The sequence below is a fragment of the Cygnus olor genome, chromosome 2 (genome assembly GCF_009769625.2).
Source record: "Cygnus olor isolate bCygOlo1 chromosome 2, bCygOlo1.pri.v2, whole genome shotgun sequence".
Taxonomy (NCBI): Eukaryota; Metazoa; Chordata; class Aves; order Anseriformes; family Anatidae; genus Cygnus; species Cygnus olor.
Genome location: NC_049170.1, coordinates 62763070 through 62777057, shown reverse-complemented (window position 1 = coordinate 62777057; position 13988 = coordinate 62763070). Strand labels below are relative to the sequence as shown.

At 38.1% G+C, this 13988-nt stretch overlaps 1 protein-coding gene across 7 annotated transcripts in view; it reads right to left on the bottom strand.

The window, feature by feature from the left end:
• Positions 1-13988, bottom strand: part of BBS9 (Bardet-Biedl syndrome 9) — a 321265-nt gene that overhangs the window by 223710 nt on the left and 83567 nt on the right. For 6 of the 7 annotated variants that reach the window (XM_040548841.1, XM_040548842.1, XM_040548840.1 and 3 more), the window contains 3 exons: positions 9168-9308; positions 5872-5967; positions 1023-1195 (listed from right to left, as the gene is read on the bottom strand). In XM_040548841.1, coding sequence (XP_040404775.1) covers positions 1023-1195; positions 5872-5967; positions 9168-9308 — 410 coding nt within the window. The remainder of the gene's footprint in view (positions 1-1022; positions 1196-5871; positions 5968-9167; positions 9309-13988) is intronic. The other variant, XM_040548845.1, reaches the window with a different exon arrangement.

The window sequence follows — 13988 nt, the reverse complement described above, 5'->3', positions numbered from 1 at the left end:
AAATACATAAAATAAAACCAACTCTATTCTTTCATAGAATTTGAAACTCAGAACATGAGAACTACTCATGAGCCTGAGAGACAAGCCTGGACCTAGATTGTTTCATTAAAAATCCCTACATCCATCTAAAACAACCATTTCTGTATAATGATGGCTCCACCTCACAGAAGTGGCGGCATGAAAGAACACTGAACAGTATTTCTCGCTCTTACATACAAATGTTTATACTTTTGCCCGTTACATGAGTTTAAACTAATAGAAATTTTCAGATAACTGTTACCTTTTGTTACCGGAAAGAAGGCAGAACAGAAGGGAAAGAGCGCATATACATTATTAACTATTTCTACAAGTTAGCTATTAGAGTGTTTTCACTGTCATTTGCATGACCAAACAGACAGGAAAAAATAATTATGTATATGTTGTACCTGGTCTGGTAAACCTCTTAAAACCTTCTACTTCCACAAGGGTAGTCAGGGTTTTTTGTTTCTTGGGTGTTTTGTTCTTGTTGTTCTTGTTGCTGTTGTTTTATTTTTGTTTTGGTGTGTGTGTGCGTGTGTAGGGACTTTCTGCATAATTACCGGGATGATTCAGCCAAAACTGATGCTCACGGGTTCATTATTATAGAATAGCCTAAAACTGAGGACAAGTTTCAAAAATAGTTTTACAATTAACAGGATGTTAGTCAATAAAGAACCCATGGCTTCTGTACAGCTAGTGAACAGAAGGGCAAATACTAGTTCCATAATTTGTATAATTTGCAGACTACACAGTAGCTACATATACTTTCCCAATCACAAGGGCTGTTTCAGAGGCGAGGTGTATGTCCTTATATCCATATGTTACAAAATGTACAACGACACTTTTTCCAGCACTATGCTTAGATGCAACTTCATATTTTCTGAAAGACAAATGGCTGTGCACCTGTGGTCATTATACAGGTTTAAACTGATTATTCTTAGTACCAGCACACAAATAACTTTGAACTAGTAGAATACTAGCTCTTCACATGCTATGTAACATACCTCAAAATGTCGATCAATTAGTTCAAAGTATTCTTGCAGGGGAATTGAACCTGAAAAGGTACACGCAAAGTCTTTGCAATTTTGCTTTTTGAAATGTTCTTCCAGTCGAAGAGTGAGCTCTTTTGTTATTAGCCAAAGGTCTTCTAACTGATCACTCTGGATCCTATATCGTTCTTTGAAAACAAGAACAAATACAAGACTAATAATGCACACATTTAAGCTGTATATATCCACTACACAACATCAAAAATACACGGGAATTTAACTAACTTTATCAATACATTCAAAGTTTGTATTAGAGATTTTCGTAGGAGATATATGCTCATTATTGTTAAATAAATACTTTTATTTTATTGGTGTCGGTCCTAAATACCCTCTCCTTTATGCTAACTTTAATAGGCAATTTTGTAGCACAGAATGAGTACATAGCTTCAAGACTACTTACTGCAGAGCGTGGTGCAGTTTATGAAGTGCAAATAACTATGAAGAATTACCATAATAGGGAAACAAGAATTACTGAATGATATTAAGCTATAACAACAGGTTGTCTGCATTCTCTTCCATAGTACAGTCTGAACAAGTTTTTCTGGAGGCTGAAGGCAAAGTCAGGTTCAATTCACTTTGGACCATGGGAGAAGCACAGCATCCTGAGCAGCAGATAATAGTTGTAACAAATCAAATACACTTCACATAAAATCTTGAATGTATTTTGAAAACACAGTTATTGTCTTCTCAGACAATACAGTGACTAATATAATTTTTATTACATCTCTACCTCCTAAGATATCTTTCAATAGGAAATCATTACTCATTCAGTAGTCAGAGACAACAATATTCAGTTTTGTTATTGCTATACTTAACTCCAATGCAATAGTACAAAGATGAAAATGTTAATATAAATTGAAGTGAAAACAAAAAGTCCAGTTAGCCACTATTCTCTGTCCCAACAAGTTCACTCAACTTATCACTTTTTAGTGAATTTCAAATTATCAAGCTAATTGGATGTGATCTTATTTCTGTTCTGTTCCTAGTCCATATTTGTATACTTCTCTTTTCAGTTTCCAGGAAATCAGAATTAACTAAATGTTGAAGGGAAAACATTGTGGACAATCATATCAGCATTTATTTTGTTCTGATACTGTTTCAAACAACAATGCCTTACTTCTTGGCATTATTCATCTATCAATACCTTACCCAAAGGGAAAGACAGAAATGCAGCTATGATGGAAAAAGAGTTGTTGGGTCTTTTTGATGCAAAATATTTTTTTATTTTTTTTCCATCCTTGTTAATAAGCTTCACAGTAAATCAAATAAAGCAAAATTCTTTAGAACTTGAATGTACTGTTTAAAATTTCCTCAACGTTATTAATTCAAGACTGTTTGACATTACCACTGGCATCATTCCCAGGATACACATTTCACTGAATAGAGAATGACAAATTCTGTTTATAGTGTAAGAGGAAAGAAGCAAGTTTTATTTAAAAACATGTCTGTTGAAGAAAAGAACACCATCTGCTAAAGATAACATTCAACCTAATACCCATTTTTTAAATACTCACAATGTAATGGCTGGACTTAGTTGTATGTATCATCATACTTTGCTTTAAGTGATTTTTCCTTAAGGGAAATTAGCTCAGATGTTTTCAGGCCAAATCAACAGTCATTCCATTTATAATTGACATGTCTAATACATTAATGGTTTAAAATGGATAAAACTAATTTCCTCCAAAATGCATATTTAGTTTCCATACATTGTTTGTTGGTCAATACAAACACAATCTAATTTTACCATGGCTTGAGTAGAGAGCATTGCACTCATTTGCTTTATACGATCTTTCAGCTCTCAAAAACAAAGGTAAATTAGATTTACAAACTGTAGGAAAGTGAGAATCCCTAGTTATACTAAATACATGCTTTACACAGAAATACAGTGGAAAAAATAAATATCTGGGATTCTGTTCTTTTGCTTTTATAATAGCTAATCAATTTACATTAGTTTTTTGTTAAAATAAGCTCTCTTCCAGAAAAAATACAATTATTTTCAGAAACATTCTAAAACAGAAAATCAGGAGACTCAGAAGAGCTCTAGTAGGTTACAAGGCTTAAACAATCTGCAATAAGTATGATTCGTTGCACTGACAGTAGCTTATCTTAAGGAAGTCTGGGAGATTCAGTTCACTTCTTAGCTACGAAGCCCTTATCACAAGAAAAAACAACCACAACTAGTAGACAAGCCTTCCTTAAACTTTGATTAAAGACAGTTTAAAAAAAAAAAGTTCAAAAAAAGTTACAACTTTAATCTACATGAGGCAAGCTTTGTTTTAATGTATATTAACTGTGAAAATGAACTTTAGGCTGAGCTTCTTTGTAGCAGTCATCTTGACAGGCTGAAGTAACATCTTCAATTACTATACTGTTTAAAATGGATTCACTAATGTAATTAAAAACAAATGTGAAAACAGATGTCATTTTTGTCTGCAGCTTCAGCAGTGAAACCCAGCTGAACCTGGAGATTTTCACTCGTACATACAATCCTTCCTATTAAGAACTTAAAGTCCATTCAAAAAGGAATTTGGGAAAGATGAGTCCATTGTCCAAGGCCAACTTTTCATGGGAAACAAGGAACAAGGATTGATCAGTCACAATGATTATTTTTTTCCATCACTATTTGTCTACACATACAATTTTCTTTATGAAGAACCTTTCTACAGCGATCATGCTGTGTAAGTACTTTTACAAAGTAAAAGCTCAGTGTTAAAAAAAAATGGTAGCAAAATAACAGGACCTCCCAAACAATACATAACTTTATCTGCGTTAATTATCTCCATATAGGATCTGTCCACTCAAGCAAAATAATTCTAACACCATGAAATTCTACCAAACAATGCTTTTGTATTATGGACAATCTCTCTTCATAAAAAATCCTCTTAATTATCTTTGTGTATCACAACTTCTACAAATAATTTTCTAAAAATGTGCGTTTACTTAGTGACCCACACACACCCAACCCCAAGAAATTCTACAGCCACCCCAATCCAACGGATGTGTTAGATGCTGGAAACAGCCACTACAAGGAAGAAGGCATCAAACAACTCCTTTGTTTCCTAAAGTACGGATTCCCAGACAAGAGAAATGAGTAGTCACACTAAGAAAAAAAAATAGTTATTGGAGTCTCCTTTGTTAAGTGAACTTCACAAGTAAAGCAGTGTGGGAAAGTTTACAGTAAGACTGCAAGCATCATTCCTAGCTAGTGAATAAACAAACCTGATAGGACGAACTTGATGGTTTGGGTGAGAGAACTAAAAGTTATAGCTTTACTAAAAGTTAAAATATATTCATTGTGTCTAATTCATAGACATAAACTTGTCCCTTACACAGCATCATCAGATTTAGCAACTATTCAAATAAAAGATTTAAATTGTAATCCATAAAAAGTTATTTATAAATCCTTTAAATTCTTTAGTTTCTAGAAACTATAATTGCATGTCTAGCTAGTTCAAACTGTTTAAAATCTACTGTCTATTTAAACAAATATTAAAAACAAACTCACAATAAAACAGCATGCAAATAGTGCATACAAACTAATACAAATGGATTTGAACCTTAGAAATGTAAAGTGATTCTTGGTACAACGGATGTTCTTCAATAATTACCCTCCAGATGGTTTCTGTTTTTAACACATTTGATTACATTAGAAAAAGTATTAAATATTATCTCATAGCTTACAGCTGACGCCATTGGTATTTATATTACCCATCATGAATACTGAATTTTGAAAACACAGTGAGGCAGATTATTTTTGTTTTGAAAGAATTTCCCATTAAACTACATTCTGATTTCTCACTTACTCAAAATAGTTTTCATAGAACATTCATAAAGTGTTCCCTTTGAACTCTCTGCAATGAGCAACAGGTATTTTAGCTTTTCAGTTTCTTAGTCAGCTGTATTAAATGAAGACTTTGTGCTTTGCTGGCTAAACACAATTGAATAAATTTGGTTCCAGTGCATGTGCTAAGGGAGTTTAATTAGTTGAATAGCCCAGCAAGACCATAAACTCTCAAACTCTCCAAAATTAAGAGAGTTGATTTATTTTATGTTTCAAAGAGCACAAACACATGGGTGTTTGGAACATGACTGCTTAATTCACAAGCTGCCCTGGCCAAGAGATGCTGGACCAGGTAACAGCACATCTACGTATATGTTCATACATTCCATGAACACGTTAGAAGTATAGTATTCAACATGATTGAATTCATAGTCCTATATTCAGAGAAATACAGGAATCTAAAGATACAGGAATTTACTTAGATGCAAAGAAGCACCTACATAGGGTCAGATACTAATCAGAGTCAAACATTACTGAAAGATTGTGGAGAGTTACAAACTTGCTTTTTAGTCCTTTTCACAAATTCCAATAGATTACTTCCAAACACAGGTCAGTTGAAATACTTTTCAGAAAAAGAGGTGGGGTTTATTTGGTTTTGTTTTGTTTGTTTTTTTCATGTGATTACAGTGACAGTATTAACTCCTAATTAAAAACATTGCCAAAATAAAAACTCTAAGGAAAAGCAATTTCTCTAGACAATTGTCACTGTAGTGTAGCATAGTTTGAGTATGTTTTTTGCTCCATTTTAAAATTTTGCAACTTCCCTAGAAGTATTATTAGATACTTGACAGGGGCAGTTAAGACATGATCAGTTAATGCTTTGAAACTCCTGTATAAACTCTCACCCTACAATTAGCCTTATTTGTATGACCCACATTCTCATTTTCTACACATACTAACTGATGATCCTACTATCTATTACATTTTCAGGCCTGTTATCTTTTACATTTTAATACCACTTACGTGATGTTTTTGAAGCAAGAAGAGTGATTTTTGAACCCGTTAGGAACTGAAAACCCAGAACATTTGCCTGGTCATCCTCAGATGGATCAGCAAAGTCTGAAAAAGAAAAGTAAATAGTTTTCTAAAATTCAGTTTTCACATACAGCAAATTTCGAGCTGTATCCAGGACTACATCAACTTTGCTTTTCTTATATTTATGCAATCTCAATGAGATTGCTCCCCCTTTTTTGAGGAGTAGAGAATATTAGGAGTAGCTTGGTATTCAGTCCCTCTGTTCACAGGTGGAAGCCGAGCCACATTCAGTTGTTATATGAAATTGCCTAAGCTTGGTAGACAAAAGGTAGCTTTCTCAGAGGTTCAGTCTATATCATCTAAAAAGAACTGTGAATGCTGTATAGCCCCAAAAGACTGTCACCTATACTGGGCACAACACTGCATGTCTCCATTAATTCAGACATCTGTGCAAAAATTATTATGATCATGTTTGAGCACCCTCTGGTTTTAGCTTTCAGCACACACCACAACAAACATCTAACTTAGTGGAATTATCTGCTTAGAAAATAAATGCATGCCAAGCTTTCTTTCATGTTTAGACCGTACCAACTTAAAAGGCTTAATTTTAGATGACTGTATTTTAAAAACTACTCCGATACACGTCTCCTCCCAAACTTCCCCTAAAAATAAGGTAAAGCAGGAAGTAGACCAGATACAATTGTTATTAAGGAGTACACCAAAAATCCAAAGTTTCTTCACAGATGATATCTGTAGTGGGTTTACGTGGCAAGGTTTTGGTAGCAGGGGGCCATAGGGGTGGCTTCTGTGAGAAGGATCTAGAAGCTGCCCCATGTGGGTAAGGGCCCCACTGCTGACCAGAGCTGAGCCAATAAGTGATGTTGTTTTGCGCCTCTGTGAGAGCATATTTAAGACAGGGAAAAAATAAAACGCAGCGCCATACAGCAGCTGGGAGAGTGAGAGGAGTGAGGAACAGCCTTGCAGGCGCCAAGGTCAGTGAAGAAGGAGGGGGAGAGGTGCTCCAGGCGCCAGAGTAGAGGTCCCCTGCAGCCTGTGGTGAGGACCATGGTGAATCATGCAGGCTGTCCCCCTGCAGCCCAATAAGTACCACAGTGGAGCAGGGTTCGATGCTGCAGCCCGTAGAAGAGATCACGGTGGAGCAGGTAGACCTGCACTGACGGAGACTGCGGCCTGTGGAGGACCCCTGCTGGAGCAGGTTCTGGGCCGGACCTGTAGCCTGTGGAGAGGAGACCACGCAGGAGCAGGTGACCTGGCAGGAGCTGCTGCCCATGAGGGATCCAGGTTGGAGCAGTTTGCTCCTGAGGGATGGACCCCATGGTACGGACCCATATCTGGAGCAGTTCTTGAAGAGCTGCTGCCTGTGGGCAGCCCATGCTGGATCAGTTCAGCAAGGACTGCATCCAGTGAGAGGGACCCCACAGCACAGGGGACAAGAGTGACCGAGAAGGAGCGGCGGCGAAGAAGCGCTGTAGACTGACCATAACCCCCATTCCCCCGATCCCCTGCGCCACTCAGGGGGAGGAGGTGGAAGAGGGTGGATGGGGGGGAAGGTGCTTTTGGTTTCTTTCCTTTGTTTCTCACTTCTCTAGCTTGTTAGTAATAGGTAATAAATCTTACTATCTCCCTACGCTGAGTCTGTTTTGCCCTTCACGATAATTACTGTACGATCTCCTCGTCCTTATCTCAACCCTTGAGCCCTTTTCATCGTATTTTCTCCCTGTTCCTCTTTGAGGAGGGGGAGTGAGAGAGCGGTTGTGGTGGAGCTCAGCCGCCCACCCAAGTAAAACCGCCACAACGTCATAAACAGCATGCTTTATTTCTTTTCCATCACTGAAAACAGGCTGAACAGAAATCAAAACATTTTAATACCTTCTTCTGAAGCACATTACATATACTCTTTGTTATGATTTCAACACATCCCTAGGTTTAAAATAGAATTTATTTATTCTCTATTTTGGAAATCTATTTTGATTTATGTTTCAGGTAACAGTGTTATACAGCACACAAATTTGAGGTATATTTATCGTCAAAGTTATGAAATCCATGCTACTAAAAAACAAACAAAACACCACCCACATGCCTCCTCCAGTGCTGTCTCAGACAAATGTACTATATCTTTCCAAAAACAGATGTAGTAGCTCCACCTTAAAAATGCTGCTCTCAAGTTGTCAGCCCATACCACTCTGATCAGAAAACTGTTGCAGAACCTTAGTCCTCTGGAGTTCAGAATTTTAATCACTGCCAGATCAAACTTACTCACAAGCCCTTTATGAGCCCTGTTTATTCATCACACCCCCCTTTTTTTGCCTGTGTTATACTAAGCTAAATGAGTATTTTTCTTTTAATTCTGTTCTTCAAATCCCTAAGTAATTTTCATAGCCTTTTTCTACACTACAATTCTAAAATTGAGTTTTAATTCACCTTTAGTATCAGCAACCAGCAGTCAGTACTGTACGCCAGTACACAGTACCTTACTAGTTTCTGGCCTGGAATCATTTTGTCTAATACAGCCTAGGTTCTTATCTATTTTTTTATGATTGTGCCACATTGTACCACAGAGTATTCATGTGGTAACTTCCACCTTCTCTATCACTTCCAAATTATGAGCACATAATTACAGCAGATTTTTTTTCATAACGTTATACTTTACAATACTTAATTTCATCCATGTTTTTCTAGTACTATATGGCACCTAATTCCTTCTTTCTGCTACTTTAATACTCTTCCGAATATGAAACATAATTCAGTTTTGCTTATAAGAAAATATTGCTAAAGCACCTGTCTTTTTGGTCTAAAATACTAATGAAATTATTTAATAGGATCAGCTCAAGACTGATACATCAAGGACCTCACAAATCGTCCTCCAAAGCAATCATACCCGTTTCATACAACGTTTACCACTTTTACTCTACCCTGCTTCCTGTACTCACATTTCACACCCACTGAACACCACCCTCCCCACCCCACAAAATGAATGCCCACGTCTCTCCCCATTACAACACTGATATTGTAATACCCACTGTGTAAAAAAAAATCTACAGTTTTACCAGAGACAGATATATTAGCCCAGATGGATTATCTAACTTGAAATGTTTTCCATCATTTCTTTCAAGCCATACTTTTTGAACATCCTCATATTAATTATGTTAATAATTATTGTTAATAATGTTAATACTGTTAATAATGCTTTGTTAATTATTTACTTATTCCTCCTGTCTGAGTTCCTAACAAATCTCCTATTACAGAATTTTTTTAAAACTTACCTGGAAAAATGGTGAGAAAACTGACGGGAGGTTTATTGGTATCAATAGTTATCTTGTGATTTGCTGATTTTGAAGGTTGAGCTGGAAAGCAGATTAATCGCAAAGGCAGCTTGAATTTACACTGGGCAACTTTTGGTATTCCTAAAATGAAAGAACACAAAGAATCATCTTTCCTATCTGTCTTCTGAATACAAGATACTTTACACTGCTGTCCTGAAAGAGGTATAACGTGGTATTTATAATGCAGTTAAAGAATAGCCTAAAACCAAAGCCATGTAATCTTTTGTTAACTTTCCACCTCAAATACCTTTAAATTTGAATACTTTCAATTACCTTTTCCAGTGAACATTTTCAAGTAAATGGGAAGGCAAACATTATTAGCCAAATCCACTGCATACCTGTGTTCACACCAATTAACATGCGATAAAGATTGGCAACATTTTTTTAACCCTCTAGACAAAGAATTCTATTTTAACATAGAAGAAAACTCCATGATTGCTCCTGATACTTTGAACACAAAGTATCAAATGTGTTGAAATATGTTTTTCATCAGGAATACTACCAAAACTACCTTAAGAACACACACATTATGTTTTGTTATTTTTATATGGAAACTGCACCTGTTCTTCATAGACAGGTATCAAAAGCTATTTTGATATGACACCTTCTTTCTGACAAAAAGACAAAGGTGCACATTCACACCTTAAAAACGCCTATCCAAACTATGAGTCTGAAGAATATTACAAGGATGGAACAAATTAATGAACCTGATCTGCAAAATAAATTGCAGTAATTAGAAATTGTTATTGCATACCCTGCATGGGTACGTTTTCTAATTTTAATAATGTCTCATCCTTTTCCTTTGGAAAAAAATAATTTTTTGTTTGTTTTTTAATCAGGACACTCACTTGTGATCAATTTGATAATAATACACTTAAAGCTGACATTACACAAACATTGCTAAATAGTGGTAGCCACTCATATAACTGAATCCCAACAGCATGTTAAGGGGAATCACAACTCCAGTTAACAGCCTTCACGGCAAAAATGTGAAATCCAAAAATTGCTGAACAGTACCTCTCTTTCAAATGAGACTCAACTACAGAAGAATAGATCTGGTTATCTGGTTTTAATGAATAATGCTCCTAAAGAATTGGGTAAGTTCTATTTGCTAAAATACTGAGTTATTATCCAGAGGTATATTAAATTTTATCTTTCGATTCACCATACAATAACATAATGTATGTAATTTATCAGAATGGTGCAAGAGAAAAGAGGAAGTTTTAACACTAACAAAAATACATTCATCAGAATATTTCTAATTTGCAAAAATATAAGCATTATTTAAAATGGTTGACATGTCAGAAATTGCACAGTATGTTCTATGTGAAAGATGAAAATGCTAGGGGCTATGAAATATGGAATGGTTGCTCTTCTGTGCAGTCAGTTTGTATGGTTTTTGTGTTTTGGTTTTTTTTTCTTTGTTCTTGTGAGGGGGATTTTTTGATAAAGCAAACATTGTTTTCTTCAGGAACAGACATCATTAGAGGGACCAATACTCACCTTATTGAGAATAGCATTAAGGTCATAGCAGCAATCAGTCATTCTTTCGCCCAGAAAACATGAAATTCAAACACTAACCCCAACACTCACTCCAATAAATTTAAAATACATTTTTAGAGTGAATAAAGTAATTTACTGTCATGGATCATACAAAGGCAGAAAAGTCATGAAACTGACAGCTATGCAAATGTTGTCAGTCATTTAAGCTGAGAAGTTTAGTATAAAAACAACGCTCAACCATTCATAGTCATCTAAAACCTTTTCGCTAACATTCTTTGTTGGCTTGCTGCTTCACAGATCTCTTGTAAAGAAAAATTATTTCAAAGACTTGTCTTGGGTTAGAGAGGGGTTGTTACTAGAAGTCTCAGATTCATCTTTGTAGTTGTCAATTCATTAATTCTTTTGGCTGTCTAATAATACCTCCAAGTAGCTATTCTGCACCACCTTAAAACAAATTATAAAAATAAAAATAAAAAAATCAGTGTAAAGCCAGCAGAAATCTCAAAACAGGCCCCCAGATTAGAATATCTATGGGTTCCAAGGAAAATTCCTTAAAAAAATACTTGACAGTAAATCCATGACCTTTCAGAATGATTCATTCAAACATATCTTCACAGTCGGATGGAAAAATTAATTAAAATATTTTACTGATGACAATATAATACAAACATCTTAGAGACTGTTGTCAACAGGAAAATATTAGTAACAAAACTAGCCCAAAAGATTTTGAAATATTTTTATTTTTAAAACAAGATGTTCTTCTCATTTCAAAGCAACTTTTCCTAGACAACCTGTTCTAAATCTGCCTCATCATAAACAAAGTTTTTCATTATTTCAGAGAAAATTTGAATCAAAATTAAATCAAATAATATCTGGCTATGGAGATCTCTAGTTGATGAGTCCAAAACAACTGTATACCTAAGAAAACCAAACCAAAAAGCTCCAGCAAAATTTACCACTGCAGTGAAAATATTGGGATTCCCAGTATTCTTATTGAGATTCCCAATATTCTTATTGGGAAATACTTTTAGAATGTTTTGTTAGGTCTGCTAGAGTAATTTTAAATGGTAGTATGGAAGCCCAAAACAGTAACAAAGTGTGGGAGCCAGAACTTCCTAAATCCTTTGGTGTTTTTGTCTAGTTATAGATCTTATTTCATCTAGAGTTGTGATACACTTGATACAGTTTCATGATACAATTTCAGCACTGTAGTAATGAAGATAATGTGAAAAAACTCTTCAGGTTCTCTTTGCCATATATAGAAATAAAAATTCTAATATGAAATGCAACACAAATTTTGTAACAGGTTACCTCATAATAATAGTATTATTTGAAGACAGACATACCATGCACTTACCTTACAAAAGTAACAAAACACACACACTGTTGTTACAATTTCACTTCTAAATTACTCAGGTGATCAGTCCCGGGGCATACGCTTTCTGCAGTGGAGCAGGGGATCGAGGCGGGCAGAGCTTTTTTTCCGGCATCAAGGCCACTCGAGGCAGCCTAGAGAGCCGCCAGCACCCGTCAGCCCTCATGACTGAGGCTGATCAGGCCAGGAGGAGCCAGCAGTGCCTGCTCCCCTGCCGTACAGAGGCAGCCCCTAGGGAGTGCAGCGACCAGGACGGGGGAACAGGGCATGGGGCTGCAGTTTGCGCTGGCAGTATGGGCTCGGACAGTGCAGAGCATCCCCCCCCACTCAGGAGAACAGCTCATCTACCGGCTGTCTACCTACAGCTAAACCGCCATGGTCTGCACTAGGCAGAAAGCTCTTTCTAGAAAGTCTGTGGCGATCCAGACTGAGTGCCTGCTCAAAAATGCAGCAGTTCAGGTCTCTGGATGCAGGGAGTGCCTGAGCCTGTTGCTGCCATCTGAGGGAGGCAGAGGCACCGTGTGTGTGAGGTGTGAGCAGGTGGATGACCTGGTCAGCCTGGTGGCAGAGCTCAAGGAGGAGGTAGAGAGGTTAAGGGCTATCAGGGAGTGTGAGCAGGAGACAAACTGGTGGAGCAACTTCCTGCCAGGCCTGAAACAAAGGCACCGGGGTAAGACACCCCAAACAGGGATGGACCCCCCTGCCCTGTCGAGCAGAGGGAGGGGACCTAGGAGATGAGGAGGAATGGAAACAAGTCCCTGCTTGGCATCGCAGACAACCCACCTCCCTACTGGCCTCACCTTCTCAGGTGCCCTTACACAACAGGTTTGAGGCCTTGGAGCTTGAGAGACTGGTGGGTGAGGATGTGGTCGAAAGTCCACCCAGGAGGATGCCTAGGGCAAGGAAGTCGACTCCACGCCTCAAGACTGCCTCCACCAAGAAAGAAAGAAGGGTAATCGTTGTAGGCGACTCCCTTCTCAGGGGAACAGAGGGCCCTATATGTTGGCCTGACCCTACCCGTAGGGAAGTCTGCTGCCTCCCTCGGGCCTGGGTCAGGGACATTGCCAGAAACCTTCCCAACCTGGTTCACCCCTCTGACTATTATCCTCTATTATTAGTCCAGGCTGGCAGCGATGAAATTGCTGAGAGAAGCCTGAAGGCTATTAAGCAGGACTTCAGGGGACAGGGGCGCTTAATAGATGGAGCAGAAGTACAGGTGGTGGTTTCCTCCATCCCTACAGTGGCAGGAAGGGGTACAGAGAGGACCCGGAAAGCCCACCTGATAAACACGTGGCTCAGAGGTTAGTGCCAACACAGAAATTTTGGGGTTTTTGACCACAGGACACTTTACTCGGCACCTCGCCTGTTAGCTGCAGATGGGTTCCACCTATCTCTAAGGGGAAAATGGATCCTAGCCCAGGAGATGGCAGGACTCATTGAGAGGGCTTTAAACTAGGTAAGAAGGGGGACAGGGATGAAATAAGGCTCGTTAGAGGTGAGCCGGGGGGGAACAATGCCAGGGCCAGGGGAGAAAGCAATGGCCCAACTGAAGTGCATCTACACTAATGCACGCAGCATGGGCAACAAAGAGGAGGAGCTGGAAGCCATCATGCAGCAGGCAAGCTATGACTTGGTTGCCATCACGGAAACGTGGTGGGACCACTCCCATGACTAGAGTGCTGCAATGACTGGCTATGGGCTCTTCAGAAGGGACAGGCAGCACAGAAGGGGTGGTGGTGTGGCTCTCCATATTAGAGAGTGTTTTGATGTTGTGGAACTTGAAGCTGGGAATGATAAGGTTGAGTTCCTGTGGGTTAGGATCAATGGGAAGGCCAACAAGGCAAGCATCCTGGTGGGGGTCTGTTATAGACCACCAAACCAGG